Source organism: Eleutherodactylus coqui, chromosome 2, assembly GCF_035609145.1.
Source record: "Eleutherodactylus coqui strain aEleCoq1 chromosome 2, aEleCoq1.hap1, whole genome shotgun sequence".
NCBI lineage: Eukaryota > Metazoa > Chordata > Amphibia > Anura > Eleutherodactylidae > Eleutherodactylus > Eleutherodactylus coqui.
Window position 1 is genome coordinate 328,286,537 of NC_089838.1, and position 20,656 is coordinate 328,307,192.

Sequence of the window (20,656 nt, forward strand, 5' to 3'; positions counted from 1 at the left end):
TACAGCAGCATTACCTGGGGTATCTGGAGTATTATACAGCGGTATTACCTGGGGTATCTGGAGTATTATACAGCGGTATTACCTGGGGTATCTGGAGTATTATACAGCGGTATTACCTGGGGTATCTGGAGTATTATACAGCGGTATTACCTGGGGTATCTGGAGTATTATACAGCGGTATTACCTGGGGTAACTGGAGTATTATACAGCAGTATTACCTGGGGTATCTGGGGTATTATACAGCGGTATTACCTGGGGTATCTGGGGTATTATACAGCGCTATTACCTGGGGTATCTGGAGTATTATACAGCGATATTACCTGGGGTATCTGGAGTATTATACAGCGGTATTACCTGGGGTATCTGGAGTATAATACAGCGGTATTACCTGGGGTATCTGGAGTATTATACAGCAGTATAATCTGGAGTATCAGGAGTATTATACAGTGGTATTACATGGGGTATCGTGAGTATTATACAGCAGTATGCCATGGGATATCTGAAGTATTATACAACAGTATTACCTGGGGTAACTAGAGTATTATACAGTGGTATTACCTGAGGTATCTGGAGTATAATACAGCAGTATTATCTGGGGTATCTGTAGTATTATACAGCGGTATTACCTGGAGTATCAGGTGTATTATACAGCGGTATTACCTGGGGTATCTGGAGTATTATACAGTGGTATTACCTGGGATATCTGTAGTATTATACAGTGGTATTATCTGGAGTGTCTGGAGTATTATACAGCAGTATTACCTGGAGTATCTGGAGTATTATATAGTGGTATTACCTGGGATATCTGGAGTATTATACAGCAGTATTACCTGGGGTAAATGGTGTATTATACATTGGTATTACCTGGGATATCTGGAGTTTTCTACAGCGGTATTACCTGGGGTATCTGAAGCATTATACAGCAGTATTACCTGGAGTATCAGGAGTATTATACAGTGTTATTACCTGGGGTATCTGGAGCATTATACAGCGGTATTACCTGGGGTATCTGGAGTATTAAACGGTGGTATTACCTGGGATATCTGGAGTATTATACGTCGGTATCACCTGGGGTATCTGGAGTATTATACAGTGGTATTACCTGGGATATCTGGAGTATTATACAGCAGTATTACCTGGGGTAACTGGAGTATTATACAGCTGTATTACCTGGAGTATCTGGAGTATTATACAGTGGTATTACCTGGGGTATCTAGAGTATTATACAGCGGTATTACCTGGGGTATCTGGAGTATTGTACAGTGGTATTACCTGGGATATCTGGAGTATTATACAGCGTTATTACCTGGGGTATCTGGAGTATTCTACAGCGTTATTATCTGGGGTATCTGGAGTATTCTACAGTGGTATTACCTGGGGTATCTGGAGTATTATACAGCAGTATTACCTGGGGTAACTGGAGTATTATACAGCAGTATTACCTGGAGTATCAGGAGTATTATACAGTGGTATTACCTGGGGTATCGTGAGTATTATACAGCAGTATAACCTGGGATATCTGGAGTATTATACAGCGGTATTACCTGGGGTATCTGGAGTATTATACAGTGGCATTACCTGGGATATCTGGAGTATTACACAGCGGTATTACCAGGAGTATCAGGAGTATTACTCATCGGTATTACCTGGAGTATCTGGAGTCTTATACAGTGGTATTACCAAGGGTATCTGGAGTATTATACAGCAGTATTACCTGGAGTATCAGGAGTATTATACAGTGGTATTACCTGGGGTATTGTGAGTATTATACAGCAGTATAACCTGGGATACCTGGAGTATCTTCAGCGGTATTACCTAGGGTATCTGGAGTATTATACAGTAGTATTACCTGGGGTAACTAGAGTATCATACAGCGGTATTACCTGGGGTATCTGGAGTATTATACAGTGGTATTACCTCAGGTAACTAGAGTATCATACAGCGGTATTACCTGGGATATCTGGAGTGTTACACAGCGGTATTATCAGTAGTATCAGGAGTATTACTTATCAGTATTACCTGGAGTATCTGGAGTCTTATACAGTGGTATTACCAAGGGTATCTGGAGTATTATACAGCGGTATTACCTGGGGTATCTGTAGTATTATACAGCGGTATTACCTGGGGTATCTGGAGTATTATACAGCAGTATTACCTGGAGTATCAGGAGTATTATACAGTGGTATTACCTGGGGTATTGTGAGTATTATACAGCAGTATAACCTGGGATACTTGGAGTATTATATAGCGGTATTACCTGGGGTATCTGGAGTATTATACGGTGGTATTACCTGTAGTATCTGGAGTATTATACAGCGGTATTATCTGGAGTATTATACAGCAGTATTACCTGGGGTAACTGGAGTATTATACAGCGGTATTACCTGGACTATCAGGAGTATTACTTATTGATATTACCTGGGGTATCTGGAGTATTACACAGCGGTATTACCTGGAGTATCAGGAGTATTATACGGTGGTATTACCTGGAGTATCAAGAGTATTATATGGTGGTATTATCTGGAGTATCTGGAGTATTATACAGCGGTACTACCTGGGGTAACTAGAATTATACAGCAGTATTATCTAGGGTATCATGTATATTATACAATAATATTACCTGGGGTATCTGGAGTATTATACAGCAGTATTATCTGGAGTATTATATAGTGGTATTACCTGGGGTACTGGAGTATTATACAGCAGTATTACCTGGGGGAACTGGAGTATTACACAGCAGTATTACCTGGGGTAACTGGAGTATTATACAGCATTACCTGGAGTATCATGAGTATTATTCGTTGGTATTACCCGGGGTATCTGGAGTATTATACAGCAGTATTATCTGGAGTATTATACAGCGGTATTATCTGGGGTATCTGGAGTATTATACAGCAGTATTACCTCGGGTAACTGGAGTATTATACAGCAGTATTACATGGGGTAACTGGAGTATTATACAGTAGTATTACCTGGAGTATCAGGAGTATTATAGGGTGGTATTACCTGGGGTATCTGGAGTATTATACAGTGGTATTACCTGGGGTAACTAGAGTATCATACAGCGGTTTTACCTGGGATATCTGGAGTATTATACGGCGGTATTACCTGGAGTATCTGGAGTATTATACAGCGGTATTACCTGGGGTAACTGGAGTATTATACAGCGGTATTACCTGGGGTAACTGGAGTATTATACAGCGGTATTACCTGGGGTAACTGGAGTATTATACAGCGGTATTACCCGAAGTATCATGAGTATTATACGGTGGTATTACCTGGGGTATCTGGAGTATTGTATAGCGGTATTACCTGGACTATCAGGAGTATTACTCATTGATATTACCTGGGGTATCTGGAGTATTATACAGCGGTATTACCTGGAGTATCAGGAGTATTATACGGTGGTATTACCTAGAGTATCAGGAGTATTATATGGTGGTATTATCTGGAGTATTATACAGCGGTACTACCTGGGGTAACTAGAATTATACAGCAGTATTACCTAGGGTATCATGTATATTATACAATAATATTACCTGGGGTATCTGGAGTATTATCAGCAGTATTATCTGGAGTATTATATAGTGGTATTACCTGGGGTACTGGAGTATTATACAGCAGTATTACCTGGGTAACTGGATTATTATACAGCAGTATTACCTGGAGTAACTGGAGTATTAGACAGTGGTATTACCTGGAGTATCAGGAGTATTATACAGCGGTACTACCTGGGGTAACTGGAGTATTATACAGCAGTATTACTTGGAGTATCATGAGTATTATACGGTGGTATTACCTGGGGTATCTGGAGTATTATACAGCGGTATTATCTGGAGTATTATACAGTGGTATTACCAGGGGTATCTGGAGTATTATACAGCGGTATTACCTGGAGTAACTGGAGTATTATACAGCGGTATTACCTGGAGTATCAGAAGTATTATATGCTGGTATTACCTGGGTTATCAGGAGTATTATACAGCGGTATTATCTGGAGTATTATACAGCGGTATTACCCCGGGTAACTGGAGTATTATACAGCAGTATTACCTCGGGTAACTGGAGTATTATACAGCGGTACTACCTGGGGTAACTGGAGTATTATACAGCTGTATAACCTGGAGTATCATGAGTATTATACGGTGGTATTACCTGGGGTATCTGGAGTATTATAGAGCGGTATTATCTGGAGTATTATACAGTGGTATTACCTGGGGTATCTGGAGTATTATACAGCGGTATTACCTGGAGTATCAGAAGTATTATATGCTGGTATTACCTGGGTTATCTGGAGTATTATACAGCGGTATTATCTGGAGTATTATACAGCGGTATTACCCCGGGTAACTGGAGTATTATACAGCAGTATTACCTCGGGTAACTGGAGTATTATACAGCAGTATTACCTCGGGTAACTGGAGTATTATACAGCAGTATTACCTGGGGTAACTGGAGTATTATACAGCAGTATTACCTGGAGTATCAGGAGTATTATAAGGTGGTATTACCTAGGGTATCTGGAGTATTATACAGCGGTATTATCAGGAGTATTATACAGGGGTATAACCTGAAGTATCAGGAGTATTATACAACAGTGAGTTACCTAGAGTATCAAGAGTATTATACGGTGGTATTACCTGGAGCATCTGGAGTATTATTCAGCAGTATTACATGAAGAATCGGGCACATTATACATAAGCATTACCTGGAGTATTACACAAAGGAATACGTCCCAGGTATACATCGCCAGGATGCAGGAAGAAATATTATGCCTACAGTATACAGAATGGGTCTCATACATCCTTGGGATAGAGGATGGGGTCTCATACACCCCAGTACACAGGATGGGGTCTCATTCGTCCTGGGTATACAGGATGGGGTCTCATATGTCCTTGGTATAAAGGATAGGGTCTCATATGTCCTCGGTATACAGGATGGGGTCTCATACGTCCTCTGTATACAGAATGGGTTCTCAGACGTCCTCTGTATACAGAATGGGTTCTCAGACGTCCTCTGTATACAGAATGGGGTCTCATACGCCCTCGGTATACAGAATGGGGTCTCATACGCCCTCGGTATACAGAATGGGGTCTCATACGCCCTCGGTATACAGAATGGGGTCTCATACGTCCTCGGTATACAGAATGGGCTCTCATACGTTCTCGGTATACATGATGGGGTCTCATACTCCCCACTATACATGATGGCTTCTCATACGTCCTTGGCATACAGCATATCGGTCTCATACACCCCAGTATATAGGATGGGGTATAATACGCCCTCGGTATACAGGATGGGGTCTCATACATCCTCGGTATAGATGATGGGGTCTCATACACCTCAGTATACATGATGGTTTCTCATACGTTCTTGGCATACAGCATAGCGGTCTCAAACACCCCAGTATATATGATGGAGTCTCATACGTCCTCGGTATACAGGATGGGGGTCTCATACATCCTCGGTACATAGGATGGTGTCTCATACGTCCTCGGCATACAGAATGGGGTCTCATACGTCCTCGGTATACAGAATGGGGTCTCATACGTCCTCGGCATACAGAACGGGGTCTCATACATCCTCGGTACAAAGGATGGGGTCTCATACATCCTCCGTATACAGGATGGAGTCTCATACGTCCTCGGTATATAGGATGGGGGTCTCATACATCCTCGGTAAATAGGATGGGGTCTCGTACATCCTCGGCATATAGGGCGGGGTCTCATACATCCTCGGTACAAAGGATGGGGTCTCATACATCCTCGGTATACAGCATAGGGGTCTCATACACCCCAGTATATAGGATGGGGTCTCATACGTCCTCGGTATACAGGATGGGGTCTCATACGTCCTCGGTATACAGGATGGGGTCTCATACGTCCTCGGTATACAGGATGGGGTCTCATACGTCCTCGGTATACAGGATGGGGTCTCATACGTCCTCGGTATACAGGATGGGGTCTCATACGTCCTCGGTACAAAGGATGGGGTCTCATACGTCCTCGGTATACAGGATGGGGTCTCATACGTCCTCGGTATACAGGATGGGGTCTCATACGTCCTCGGTATACAGGATGGGGTCTCATACGTCCTCGGTATACAGGATGGGGTCTCATACGTTCTCGGTATACAGGATGGGGTCTCATACGTTCTCGGTATACAGGATGGGGTCTCATACGTCCTCAGTATACAGAATGGGGTCTCATACGTCCTCGGCATACACGATACGGGTCTCATACTCCCCAGCATACAGGATGGGGTCTTATACGTCCTCGGTATACAGGATGGGGTCTCATACATCCTCGGTATACAGGATGGGGTCTCATACGTCCTCGGTATACAGGATGGGGTCTCATACGTCCTTGGCATACAGCATATCGGTCTCATACACCCCAGTATATAGGATGGGGTATAATACGCCCTCGGTATACAGGATGGGGTCTCATACATCCTCGGTATAGATGATGGGGTCTCATACACCTCAGTATACATGATGGTTTCTCATACGTTCTTGGCATACAGCATAGCGGTCTCAAACACCCCAGTATATATGATGGGGTCTCATACGTCCTCGGTATACAGGATGGGGGTCTCATACATCCTCGGTACATAGGATGGGGTCTCATATATCCTAGGCATACAGGATGGGGTCTCATACATTCTCGATATACAGAATGGGGTCTCATACGTCCTCGGCATATAGGATGGGGTCTCATACGTCCTCGGTATACAGGATGGGGTCTCATACATTCTCTGTATACAGGATGGGGTCTCATACGTCCTTGGTATACATGATGGCTTCTTATACGTCCTTGGCATACAGCATAGCGGTCTCATACACCCCAGTATATAGGATGGGGTCTCATATGTCCTCGGTATACAGGATGGGGGTCTCATACATCCTCGGTACATAGGATGGGGTCTCGTACATCCTCGGCATATAGGACGGGGTCTCATACATCCTCGGTACAAAGGATGGGGTCTCATACATCCTCGGTATACAGCATAGGGGTCTCATACACCCCAGTATATAGGATGGGGTCTCATACGTCCTCGGTATACAGGATGGGGTCTCATACGTCCTCGGTATACAGGATGGGGTCTCATACGTCCTCGGTATACAGGATGGGGTCTCATACGTCCTCGGTATACAGGATGGGGTCTCATACGTCCTCGGTATACAGGATGGGGTCTCATACGTCCTCGGTATACAGGATGGGGTCTCATACGTCCTCGGTATACAGGATGGGGTCTCATACGTCCTCGGTACAAAGGATGGGGTCTCATACGTCCTCGGTATACAGGATGGGGTCTCATACGTCCTCGGTATACAGGATGGGGTCTCATACGTCCTCGGTATACAGGATGGGGTCTCATACGTTCTCGGTATACAGGATGGGGTCTCATACGTTCTCGGTATACAGGATGGGGTCTCATACGTCCTCGGCATACACAATACGGGTCTCATACTCCCCAGCATACAGGATGGGGTCTTATACGTCCTCGGTATACAGGATGGGGTCTCATACATCCTCGGTATACAGGATGGGGTCTCATACATCCTCGGTATACAGGATGGGGTCTCATACGTCCTCGGTATACAGGATGGGGTCTCATACGTCCTCGGTATACAGGATGGGGTCTCATACGTCCTCGGTATACAGGATGGGGTCTCATACGTCCTCGGTATACAGGATGGGGTCTCATACGTCCTCGGTATACAGGATGGGGTCTCATACGTCCTCGGTATACAGGATGGGGTCTCATACGTCCTTGGTATACAGGATGGGGTCTCATACATCCTCAGTGTACAGGATGGGGGTCTCATGCTCCCCAGTATACAGGATGGGGGTCTCATGCTCCCCAGTATACAGGATGGGGGTCTCATGCTCCCCAGTATACAGGATGGGGGTCTCATGCTCCCCAGTATACAGGATGGGGGTCTCATACTCCCTAGTATACAGGATGGGGGTCTCATACTTCCCAGTATACAGGAGTAGGTTTCTCCCGGTAGATGACATGATGTGATCTCTGGTAATGACTGGATGTTAGTGTGCAGCCGTGGCATCGCTGGGAACATTACACGCACACATTATAGGACACACGGGACGCCGGCAGAGGATTAGCTCGGCAGAATTGTCTCTGCTGCCTCCCGGCGAGAACATTCACAGACTAATGACTCCGTGTAGTGAACATCTGTTGTGTGAAGGAGAAAACAGGAGCCAGATGCGTCGTCCAATCCCCCCAACCGCTCCGCTCCTCGCCCAGAACATGCCCGGCATCAGCAGAAGCAGCTGGGTGACACGTCTCATGCCACATCCGATCACCGAGCAGCCACCATGTGCACAGTCTGCGAGAGTCTATCCCGTATACATCTCACACATATTATCATCACATACATCATCCTGACATCAGAACACGCAAGATAAAACATCCTCACATCAGAACACGCAAAATATACCTATGTGACATCAGAACATGCAAGATAAAACATCTTCACATCAGGACTCATCACATACATCATCCTGACATCAGAACATGTAAGATAAAACAGCCTCACATCAGGAATCATCACATACAACATCCTGACAGCAAAACATGCAAGATAAAACATCCTGACATCAGAACATGCAATATAAAACAGCCTCACATCAGAACTCATCACATACATCATCCTGACATCAGAATACGCGAGATACAACGTCCTGACATCAGAACATGCAAGATAAAACATCCTCACGTCAGAACTCATCACATACATCATCCTGACATCAGAACATGCAAGATAAAACATCCTGACATCAGAACATGCAACATATACCTATGTGACATCAGAACATGCAAGATAAAACATCCTCACGTCAGAACTCATCACATACATCATCCTGACATCAGAACATGCAAGATAAAACATCCTGACATCAGAACTCATCACATACATCATCCTGACATCAGAACATGCAAGATAAAACATCCTGACATCAGAACATGCAACATATACCTATCTGACATCAGAACATGCAAGATAAAACAGCCTCACATCAGAACTCATCACATACAACATCCTGACATCAGAACACGCGAGATACAACGTCCTGACATCAGAACATGCAAGATAAAACATCCTCACGTCAGAACTCATCACATACATCATCCTGACATCAGAACATGCAAGATAAAACATCCTGACATCAGAACATGCAACATATACCTATCTGACATCAGAACATGCAAGATAAAACATCCTCACGTCAGAACTCATCACATACATCATCCTGACATCAGAACATGCAAGATAGAACATTCTTAAATCAGAACACGTAAGATACAACGTCCTGACATCAGAACATGCAAGATAAAACATCCTGACATCAGAACATGCAACACATACCTATCTGACATCAGAACATGTAAGATAAAACATCCTCACATCAGAACTCATCATATACATCATCCTCACATCAGAACATACAAGATAGAAGATTCTTACATCAGAACGCGCAAGTTAAAACATTCTCACATCAGGACATGCAACATATACCTATCTGACATCAGAACATGTCACACAACATCCTCACATCATAACATGTAACATATACCTATCTGACATCAGAACATGTCACACAGAACATCCTCACATCATAACATGTAACATATACCTATCTGACATCAGAACATATCACACACAACATCCTCACATCATAACATGTAACATATACCTATCTGACATCAGAACATGTCACACAACATCCTCACATCATAACATGTAACATATACCTATCTGACATCAGAACATATCACACACAACATCCTCACATCATAACATGTAACATATACCTATCTGACATCAGAACATGTCACACACAAAATTCTAACATCAGAATATGCCACATACAATTCACTGACATCAGAGCACGCCACATACAACATGCAGTTATGCCTGGGTGATGCATATTTTACAGTGTAATCATGCATGGTGCAGTGTTCTTCACCACAGTGATGGGTCATTGGCGCGCTCTTACCAAATCCAAATGTTCCTGGACAGCGGCGGTGGCGGTGGAGGCCGGGACGTGTTCTGCATCTTCTGTTAACACAGGAAAGTGAGAAGGATGTAAATGTGGTCACACACGGGACATCAGTGACACCAACCTGCAGCGTGGATATAGCTTATTGTCAGCAGACACTGGTCAGAGGAGTGGGGTTAGCGGGGATAAGGGATCCCTATGTAACTAGTGAGTCTGTGTCATCCCACAGTAGAGGTAGACTTCCCAATATTACAGAAGTTGCAGCATCCAAGTAAAATGGCCTGCACATATGTCATAGGGAGCAGTGATCCTTCCAAGTGGCCAACAGCATGTTACAGTAACAGTAGTGACACATCACCCATCATATTACATATAGAGAATAATGACTTATCACCCCCTCATATTATATACAGAGGATAAATAAAAATAAATAAATATTTTTTATAGCACCAACTTATTCCGCAGCGCTTTAAGGTAATTTATTACCCCCCACCAAGCTGAACTTTACTCACTTTACCGACCTCAGAAGGATGAAAGGCTGAGTCAACCTTCAGCCGGCTACCTGAACCACGCGGGGATTGAACTTTCAACCTTCAGGTTTCTGCTGCCTTAACATTCTGCGTTACACAGGACTCAGGTAATTTATCACCCCCTCATATTATATATAGAGGATAGTGACTTATCACACTCTTATATTACCTACAGAGGATAGTGACTTATCATCCCCTCATATTATATACAGAGGATAGTGATTCATCACCCCCTCATATTATATACAGAGGATAGTGGCTTATCACCCCCTCATATTATATACTGAGTATAGTGACTTATCATCCCTTCATATTATATACAGAGGATAGTGGCTTATCACCCCCTCATATTATATACAGAGGATAGTGGCTTATCACCACCTCATATTATATACTGAGGATAGTGACTTATCACCCCCATATATTATATACAGAAGATAGTGACTTATCACCCCCTCATATTATATACAGAGGATAATGACTTATCACCCCCTTATATTATAGACAGAGAACAGTTACTTATCACCCCCTAATATTATATACAGAGGATAGTGACTTATCACCCCCTCATATTATATACAAAGGATAGTGACTTATCACCCTAACATATTATGTACAGAGGCTAGTGACTTATCACCCCCTCATATTATATACAGAGGATAGTGGCTTATCACCACCTCATATTATATACTGAGGATAGTGACTTATCACCCCCATATATTATATACAGAAGATAGTGACTTATCACCCCCTCATATTATATACAGAGGATAATGACTTATCACCCCCTTATATTATAGACAGAGAACAGTTACTTATCACCCCCTAATATTATATACAGAGGATAGTGACTTATCACCCCCTCATATTATATACAAAGGATAGTGACTTATCACCCTAACATATTATGTACAGAGGCTAGTGACTTATCACCCCCTCATATTATATACAGAGGATAGTGACGGATCACCCCGTCATATAATGTACAGAGGATAGTGACTTATCACCCCCTCATATTATATACAAAGGATAGTGACTTATCACCCTAACATATTATGTACAGAGGCTAGTGACTTATCACCCCCTCATATTATATACAGAGGATAGTGACGGATCACCCCGTCATATAATGTACAGAGGATAGTGACTTATCACCCCCTCATATTATATACTGAGGATAGTGACTTATTACCCCCTTATATTATAGACAGAGAATAGTGACTTATCCCCCCCTTATATAATATATAGAGGATAGTGATTTCTCATCCCCTAATATAATACAAAGTCATAGGGGATGGTGATTCAAATACTTGACAAAGGTTCTTTTGAATCAAAACGTCTTATGTTTTTCGACTGGGAGGAATGAAGAGAGATTACCTGCATCCTATGCAGTCATAGAGGACACTGATTTATTACCCCCTCATATTATATATAGAGGATAGTGACTCATTACCTACTCATATTATATGCAGTCATAGAGGACACTGATTTATTACCCCCTCATATTATATATAGAGGATAGTGACTTATTACCTACTCATATTATATGCAGTCATAGAGGACACTGATTTATCACCCCCTCATATTATATATAGAGGATAGTGACTTATTACCTACTCATATTATATGCAGTCATAGAGGACACTGATTTATCACCCCCTCATAGTGTATATAGTAGGGTGGCTCTTATTTTTTAACTTTCTAAAACTTTAGCTCCCCCCCCACCCCTATCCCGCTCCACTCAACAAAAAAAAAGCGTGCAAAATTTTAGCTCAATCAGACACCTGCGAGGCGACCCTCATCCACCAGGAAGTTTTGAAATTTTCACCCAGAAATTCATTTTTTGAGGTAAATTTTTTTTTAGTTATTTTATTTATAATCACTTAAAGGCGCTAGTAATGGAAATTAATGAGCGCTTTCATTAATTTAATTAGCCTTGCTATTGCTAAATTAAGCCGGCGCTCCCACTGATTTAACATATAATTATGTTATACGTGAATTATGCGATTCGCACAATAACGCTGCATGCAGCACTTTCCCTGTCCTTATTAACGGGGTTCCCTATGCATAACCCTGGGCACCTTTGGTCTGCATTAGACATAGGGAATGCTATTAGGCTTTATCACTGCACTGAGGTAAAGCTCATTAAGTGCAGTGAATTATTCATGAGGTGGGAGGGGCTGCGCTGTACAACATTTAGTCTTACAGATCCTTGCCAGAGACCATAAAATATACTGAGCTGCTACTAAATCCTCTCTTAGGAAAAAAATGATCTTTAATGTATTTTTTAAATAGTTTCTATTGAACAGTTCTGGCGTATCCAGATGATACTTCATAATGTGTGGGAGGGGTCCAGCAGACGGGCACCCCATATTCAGGATTGGTGGGGTCCAGCAGATGGGCACACTATATTCAGGATTGGTGGGGTCCAGTAGATGGGCACACTATATTCAGGATTGGTGGGATCCAGCAGACGGGCACACTATATTCAGGATTGGTGGGGTCCAGTAGACGGGCACCCCATATTCAGGATTGGTGGGATCCAGCAGACGGGCACCCCATATTCAGGATTGGTGGGCTCCAGAAGACGGGCACCCCATATTCAGGATTGGTGGGGTCCAGTAGACAGGCACCCCATATTCAGGATTGGTGGGGTCCAGAAGACGGGCACCCCATATTCAGGATTGGTGGGGTCCAGTAGACAGGCACACTATATTCAGGATTGGTGGGGTCCAGTAGACAGGCACCCCATATTCAGGATTGGTGGGCTCCAGTAGACGGGCACCCCATATTCAGGATTGGTGGGCTCCAGTAGACGGGCACACTATATTCAGGATTGGTGGGGTCCAGAAGACAGGCACCCCATATTCAGGATTGGTGGGCTCCAGAAGACAGGCACCCCATATTCAGGATTGGTGGGCTCCAGAAGACAGGCACCCCATATTCAGGATTGGTGGGCTCCAGAAGACAGGCACCCCATATTCAGGATTGGTGGGCTCCAGCAGACGGGCACCCCATATTCAGGATTGGAGGAGTCCAGCAGACGGGCACCCCATATTCAGGATTGGTGGGGTCCAGCAGATGGGCACCCAATATTCAGGATTGGAGGGGTCCAGCAGACGGGCACCCCATATTCAGGATTGGAGGGGTCCAGCAGACGGGCACCCCATATTCAGGATTGGTGGGCTCCAGTAGACGGGCACCCCATATTCAGGATTGGTGGGGTCCAGCAGACGGGCACCCCATATTCAGGATTGGTGGGATCCAGCAGACGGGCACACTATATTCAGGATTGGTGGGGTCCAGCAGACGGGCACCCCATATTCAGGATTGGTGAGGGAGTCCAGTTGTCACATCTTCCCCATTAAATAATTCATTACTGAAGTCAATGGTTGTGTTCTATTTAACGATTTTTGGTAAAAAAATAAATTGTTTTGAACACGTTTTTAACCAGTTGTTGGGCTGCCTGGATGCGTCACATAAATGTCACTAAGAAGAAAAAATATAATGATGGAGTGAAGAGCAGACGGCTTGTGAACTGAATGAATCACCGCGTAATGCGAATTCTATCTTCAAGGCGTCTGAGGGTCGCCCAGCAGTTGTCCGCTTGAGCTGAAGTTTTGCTTCTGCGATTTTTCTGCGATGTGATTTTAACATTAGAAAGTCCCATTAAAATAAATGCTGCAATATCGCAGCTTTTAAAAAACACTAGTGGGTAGGAGCCCCAATATAAAGTCATAGAGAATAATGACTTATCACCTCCTCATATTATATGTAGCTGTAGACGATAGTCACTTATTATCCCCTTATATTACAGTTAGTCACAGACAATAGTGACTTATCACCTCCTTATATTATATTATAGTCTAGTGGACAGTGACGTAAGGCCCATTTACACCGGACGAGTGTCGGGCAAGCGCTGCCCGACACCCGTCCCTGTTCCTCCACGCTCCTGCCCGGGAGCTAGCACAGCTGTCTCACTCACGGAGCTGCCGGCAGGGGGCAGAGCAGTGCAGGAGATTTCTCTCCTCTCGATCCCCCGCCCCCCTCCATTGAGTTAACACAGCGGCTGTTCACTACTGAACAGCCGCTATTTAAACTGAACGATAAGCAATGAGTTGATTGTCCATCGCTTATGCAGCATAAATGCTCAGCGATGAAGATCATTGCTTATCGTTTAGTTTAAATAGCGGCCATTCAGTAGCGAACGGCCGCTGTGTTATCTCAATGGAGAGGGACGGAGGAGCGTGAGGAGAGAAATCTCCTGCACTGCTCTGTCTGCTGGCCGCTCCATGAGTGAGACAGCTCTGCTAGCTCCCGTGTAAGAGCGTGGAGGCACAGGGAGGAGTTTGCCCGACATTCCTACCGTGTAAATGGACCCTTACAATCTACTCATTTTACAGAACAACAAAGGATAGTGACTAAAGATGAGCGAGCGTACTCGTTAAGGCAAAATACTCGAGCGAGTATTGCCATTTTCGAGTTGTGGGAGTGAGCATGGAGGAGCAGGGGGTAGAGGAAGAGAGACAACCCCCCCCCCCCCCCCCCGCCGGCCCCCGAATCCTTTGGCACGAGCGGGCATGTACTCGAAAATGGCAATACTCACTCGAGTATTTTGCCTTAACAAGCATGCTCGCTCATCTCTAATAGTGACTTACCATCTCCTTATATTATACATAGTCATAGAGGACAGTGACTTACCGCTTTCCTCATATTTGCTGTTCTTCGCATAAGCCTCTGTGACTTTTAATGGCGATTGATCTGAAGTTTCCACAAGGGGCAGCTCAGGCGACACATGTATAGTGTCTGTATCACCCATGGTTCACACACCGATCCTACAGGAGGACATCAACATCTGAAATAGACAACAATCAAAAAGAAATTACTAATATAGCACCATCTTCACAGTAACTCAGACAGAAAGGAGCTATGAGTCTGCCCCTCCTCCTGCAGGGTGATATATACAGAAGGGGGCTATGAGTCTGCTCCTCCTCCTGCAGGGTGATATATACAGAAGGGAGCTATGAGTCTGCTCCTCCCCCTGAGGGTGATATATACAGAAGGGGGCTATGAGTCTGCTCCTCCTCCTGCAGGGTGATATATACAGAAGGGAGCTATGAGTCTGCTCCTCCTCCTGCAGGGTGATATATACAGAAGGGAGCTATGAGTCTGCTCCTCCCCCTGCAGGTTGATATATACAGAAGGGAGCTATGAGTCTGCTCCTCCTCCTGCAGGGTGATATATACAGAAGGGGGCTATGAGTCTGCCCCTCCTCCTGCAGGGTGATATATACAGAAGGGGGCTATGAGTCTGCCCCTCCTCCTGCAGGGTGATATATACAGAAGGGAGCTATGAGTCCGCTCCTCCTCCTGCAGGGTGATATATACAGAAGGGGCTATGAGTCTGCTCCTCCTCCTGCAGGGTGATAAATACAGAAGGGAGCTATGAGTCTGCTCCTCCTCCTGCAGGGTGATAAATACAGAAGGGAGTTATGAGTCTGCTCCTACTCCTGCAGAGTGAAATATACAGAAGGGAGCTCTGAGTCTGCTCCTCCTCCTGCAGGGTGATATATACAGAAGGGAGCTATGAGTCTGCTCCTCCTCCTGCAGGGTGATATATACAGAAGGGGGCTATGAGTCTGCTCCTCCTCCTGCAGAGTGATATATACAGAAGGGAGCTATGAGTCTGCTCCTCCTCCTGCAGAGTGAAATATACAGAAGGGAGCTATGAGTCTGCTCCTCCTCCTGCAGGGTGATATATACAGAAGGGGGCTATGAGTCTGCTCCTCCTCCTGCAGAGTGAAATATACAGAAGGGGGCTATGAGTCTGCTCCTCCTCCTGCAGGGTCATAAATACAGAAGGGGGCTATGAGTCTGCTCCTCCCCCTGCAGGGTGATATATACAGAAGGGGGCTACGAGTCTGCTCCTCCCCCTGCAGGGTGATATATACAGATGGGCGCTATGAGTCTGCTCCTCCTCCTGCAGGGTGATATATACAGAAGGGAGCTATGAGTCTGCTCCTCCTCCTGCAGGGTGATATATACAGAAGGGAGCTATGAGTCTGCTCCTCCTCCTGCAGGGTGATAAATACAGAAGGGAGCTATGAGCCTGCTCCTCCTCCTGCAGAGTGATATATACAGAAGGGAGCTATGAGTCTGCTCCTCCTCCTGCAGGGTGATATATACAAAAGGGAGCTATGAGTCTGCAGGGTGATATATACAGAAGGGGGCTATGAGTCTGCTCCACCCCCTGCAGGGTGATATATACAGAAGGGAGCTATGAGTCTGCTCCTCCTGCAGGGTGATATATACAGAAGGAGGTTATGAGTCTGCTCCTCCTGCAGGGTGATATATACAGAAGGGGGCTATGAGTCTGCTCCTCCTGCAGGGTGATATATACAGAGGGGGGCTATGAGTCTGCTCCTCCCCCTGCAGGGTGATATATACAGAAGGGGGCTGTGAGTCTGCTCCTCCCCCTGCAGGGTGATATATACAGAAGGAGGCAATGAGTCTGCCCCTCCACCTGCAGGGTGATATATACAGAAGAGGGCTATGAGTCTGTTCCTCCTCGTGCAGGATGATATATACAGAAGAGGGCTATGAGTCTGCTCCTCCCCCTGCAGGGTGATATATACAGAAGGGAGCTGTGAGTCTGCTCCTCCCCCTGCAGGGTGATATATACAGAAGAGGGCTATGAGTCTGCTCCTCCTCCTGCAGGGTGATATATACAGAAGAGGGCTATGAGTCTGCTCCTCCTCCTGCAGGGTGATATATACAGAAGGGGGCTATGAGTCTGCTCCTCCTCGTGCAGGATGATATATACGGAAAGGAGCTAGGAGTCTGCTCCTCCTCCTGCAGGGTGATAAATACAGAAGGGAGCTATGAGTCTGCTCCTCCCCCTTCAGGGTGATATATACAGAAGGGAGCTATGAGTCTGCTCCTCCCCCTTCAGGGTGATATATACAGAAGGGAGCTATGAGTCTGCTCCTCCTCCTGCAGAGTGAAATATACAGAAGGGAGCTATGAGTCTGCTCCTCCCCCTTCAGGGTGATATATACAGAAGGGAGCTATGAGTCTGCTCCTCCTCCTGCAGGGTGATAAATACAGAAGGGGGCTATGAGTCTGCTCCTCCTCCTGCAGGGTGATAAATACAGAAGGGGGCTATGAGTCTGCTCCTCCTCCTGCAGAGTGAAATATACAGAAGGGAGCTACGAGTCTGCTCCTCCCCCTGCAGGGTGATACATACAGAAGGGAGCTATGAGTCTGCTCCTCCTCCTGCAGGGTGATATATACAGAAGGGAGCTATGAGTCTGCCCCTCCTCCTGTAGGGGGATATATACAGAAGGGAGCTATGAGTCTGCCCCTCCCCCTGCAGGGTGATATATACAGAAGGAGGCAATGAGTCTGCTTCTCCCCCTGCAGGGTGATATATACAGAAGGAGGCTATTAGTCTGCCCCTCCTCCTGCAGGGTGATATATACAGAAGGGGGCTATGAGTCTGCTCCTCCTCCTGCGGGGTGATATATACAGAAAGGGGGCTATGAGTCTGTTCCTCCTCCTGCAAGGTGATATATACAGAAGGGAGCTATGAGTCTGCCCCTCCCCCTGCAGGGCAATATATATAGAAGGGGGCTATGAGTCTGCTCCTCCTCCTGCAGGGTCATATATACAGAAGGGAGCTATGAGTCTGCTCCTCCCCCTGCAGGGTGATATATACAGAAGGGGGCTATGAGTCTGCTCCTCCCCCTGCAGGGTGATATATACAGAAGGGGCTATGAGTCTGCTCCTCCTGCAGGGTGATATATACAGAAGGGGGCTATGAGTCTGCTCCTTCCCCTGCAGGGTGATATATACAGAAGGGGGCTATGAGTCTGCTTCTCCTCCTGCAGGGTGATATATACAGAAGGGAGCTATGAGTCTGCTCCTCCTCCTGCAGGGTGATATATACAGAAGGGAGCTATGAGTCTGCTCCTCCTTCTGCAGGGTGATATATACAGAAGGGAGCTATGAGTCTGCTCCTCCTTCTGCAGGGTGATATATACAGAAAGGGGCTATGAGTCTGCTCCTCCTCCTGCAGGGTGATATATACAGTAGGGGGCTATGTGTCTGCTCCTCCCCCTGCAGGGTGATATATACAGAAGGGGGCTATGAGTCTGCTCCTCCTCCTGCAGGGTGATATATACAGAAGGGAGCTATGAGTCTGCTCCTCCTGCAGGGTGATATATACAGAAGGGGGCTATGAGTCTGCTCCTCCTGCAGGGTGATATATACAGAGGGGAGCTATGAGTCTGCTCCTCCTCCTGCAGGGTGATCTATACAGAAGGAGGCTATAAGTCTGCTTCTCCCCCTGCAGGGTGATATATACAGAAGGGGGCTATGAGTCTGCTCCTCCTCCTGCAAGGTGATATATACAGAAGGGAGCTATGAGTCTGCCCCTCCCCCTGCAGGGCAATATATATAGAAGGGGGCTATGAGTCTGCCCCTCCTCCTCCTGCAGGGTGATATATACAGAAGGGGGCTATGAGTCTGCTCCTCCCCCTGCAGGGTGATATATACAGAAGGAGGCTATTAGTCTGCCCCTCCTCCTGCAGGGTGATATATACAGAAGGGGGCTATGAGTCTGCTCCTCCTCCTGCAAGGTGATATATACAGAAGGGAGCTATGAGTCTGCCCCTCCCCCTGCAGGGCAATATATATAGAAGGGGGCTATGAGTCTGCCCCTCCCCCTGCAGGGTGATATATACAGAAGGGGGCTATGAGTCTGCTCCTCCCCCTTCTGTATATATCACCCTGCAGGAGGAGGAGCAGACTCATAGCTCCCTTCTGTATATATCACCCTGCAGGGGGAGGAGCAGACTCATAGCCCCCCTTCTGTATATATCACCCTGCAGGAGGGCTATGAGTCTGCTCCTCCCCCTGCAGGGTGATATATACAGAAGGGAGCTATGAGTCTGCTCCTCCTCCTGCAGGGTGATATATACAGGAGGGAGCTATGAGTCTGCCCCTCCTCCTGTAGGGGGATATATACAGAAGGGAGCTATGAGTCTGCCCCTCCTCCTGTAGGGGGATATATACAGAAGGGAGCTATGAGTCTGCCCCTCCTCCTGTAGGGGGATATATACAGAAGGGGCTATGAGTCTGCTCCTCCCCCTGCAGGGTGATATATACAGAAGGGAACTAAGAGTCTGCCCCTCCCCCTACAGGGTGATATATACAGAAGGGAGCTATAAGACAGCCCCTCCTCCTGCAGGGTGATATATACTGAAGGGGGCTATGAGTCTGCTCCTCCTCCTGCAGGGTGATATATACAGAAGGGGGCTATGAGTCTGCTCCTCCTCCTGCAGGGTGATATATACAGAAGGGGGTATGAGTCTGCCCCCTCCTCCTGCAGGGTGATATATATAGAAGGGAGCTATGAGTCTGCCCCTCCTCCTGTAGGGTGATATATACAGAAGGGGGTATGAGTCTGCCCCTCCTCCTGCAGGGTGATATATATACAGAAGGGGGTATGAGTCTGCCCCTCCTCCTGCAGGGTGATATATATACAGAAGTGGGCTATGAGTCTGCTCCTCCTCCTGCAGGGTGATATATACAGAAGGGGGCTATGAGTCTGCTCCTCCTCCTGTAGGGTGATATATACAGAAGGGAGCTATAAGTCTGCTCCTTCCCCTGCAGGGCGATATATACAGAAGGGGGCTATGAGTCTGCTCCTCCTCCTGCAGGGTGATATATACAGAAGGGGGCTATGAGTCTGCTCCTCCCCCTGCAGGGTAACAGTGATACTGTGTTAGTGGGAGTGAATGTGTTAATCAGGATAACTGAACACCATATCTGCACCCCCACTGAGAGGACAGAAGGTATATAAGCCCCCATCATTGGCCGGGCCACTATGTATTTTTCATCGCTGACTCAGACAGCGGGGCAGCTGCCAGGACTCGCCAGTGAGCCCACGTACCCCAGGACATTCCGGTGCCCAGATATCGCCTGATATCTCATATCTGTACAGAGAACAACAAGTAAGCTGTGGTGTGAAGATAAGCGGTGTGCATCACATGTAAGCTGCTAGACTTCCCATACATGTACTTGCTTAAAGGGCCAC

General features: G+C 46.0%; 1 protein-coding gene across 1 annotated transcript in view; it reads right to left on the reverse strand.

Moving 5' to 3' along the window:
• The window catches only part of DNAH2 (dynein axonemal heavy chain 2), a 194,374-nt gene that overhangs the window by 164,277 nt on the left and 9,441 nt on the right, over positions 1-20,656 (reverse strand). Inside the window, exons 2-3 of the mRNA XM_066593827.1 lie at positions 15,260-15,413; positions 10,026-10,087 (exon numbers count right to left, since the gene is read on the reverse strand). Coding sequence (XP_066449924.1) covers positions 10,026-10,087; positions 15,260-15,377 — 180 coding nt within the window. The 5' untranslated portion in view covers positions 15,378-15,413. The remainder of the gene's footprint in view (positions 1-10,025; positions 10,088-15,259; positions 15,414-20,656) is intronic.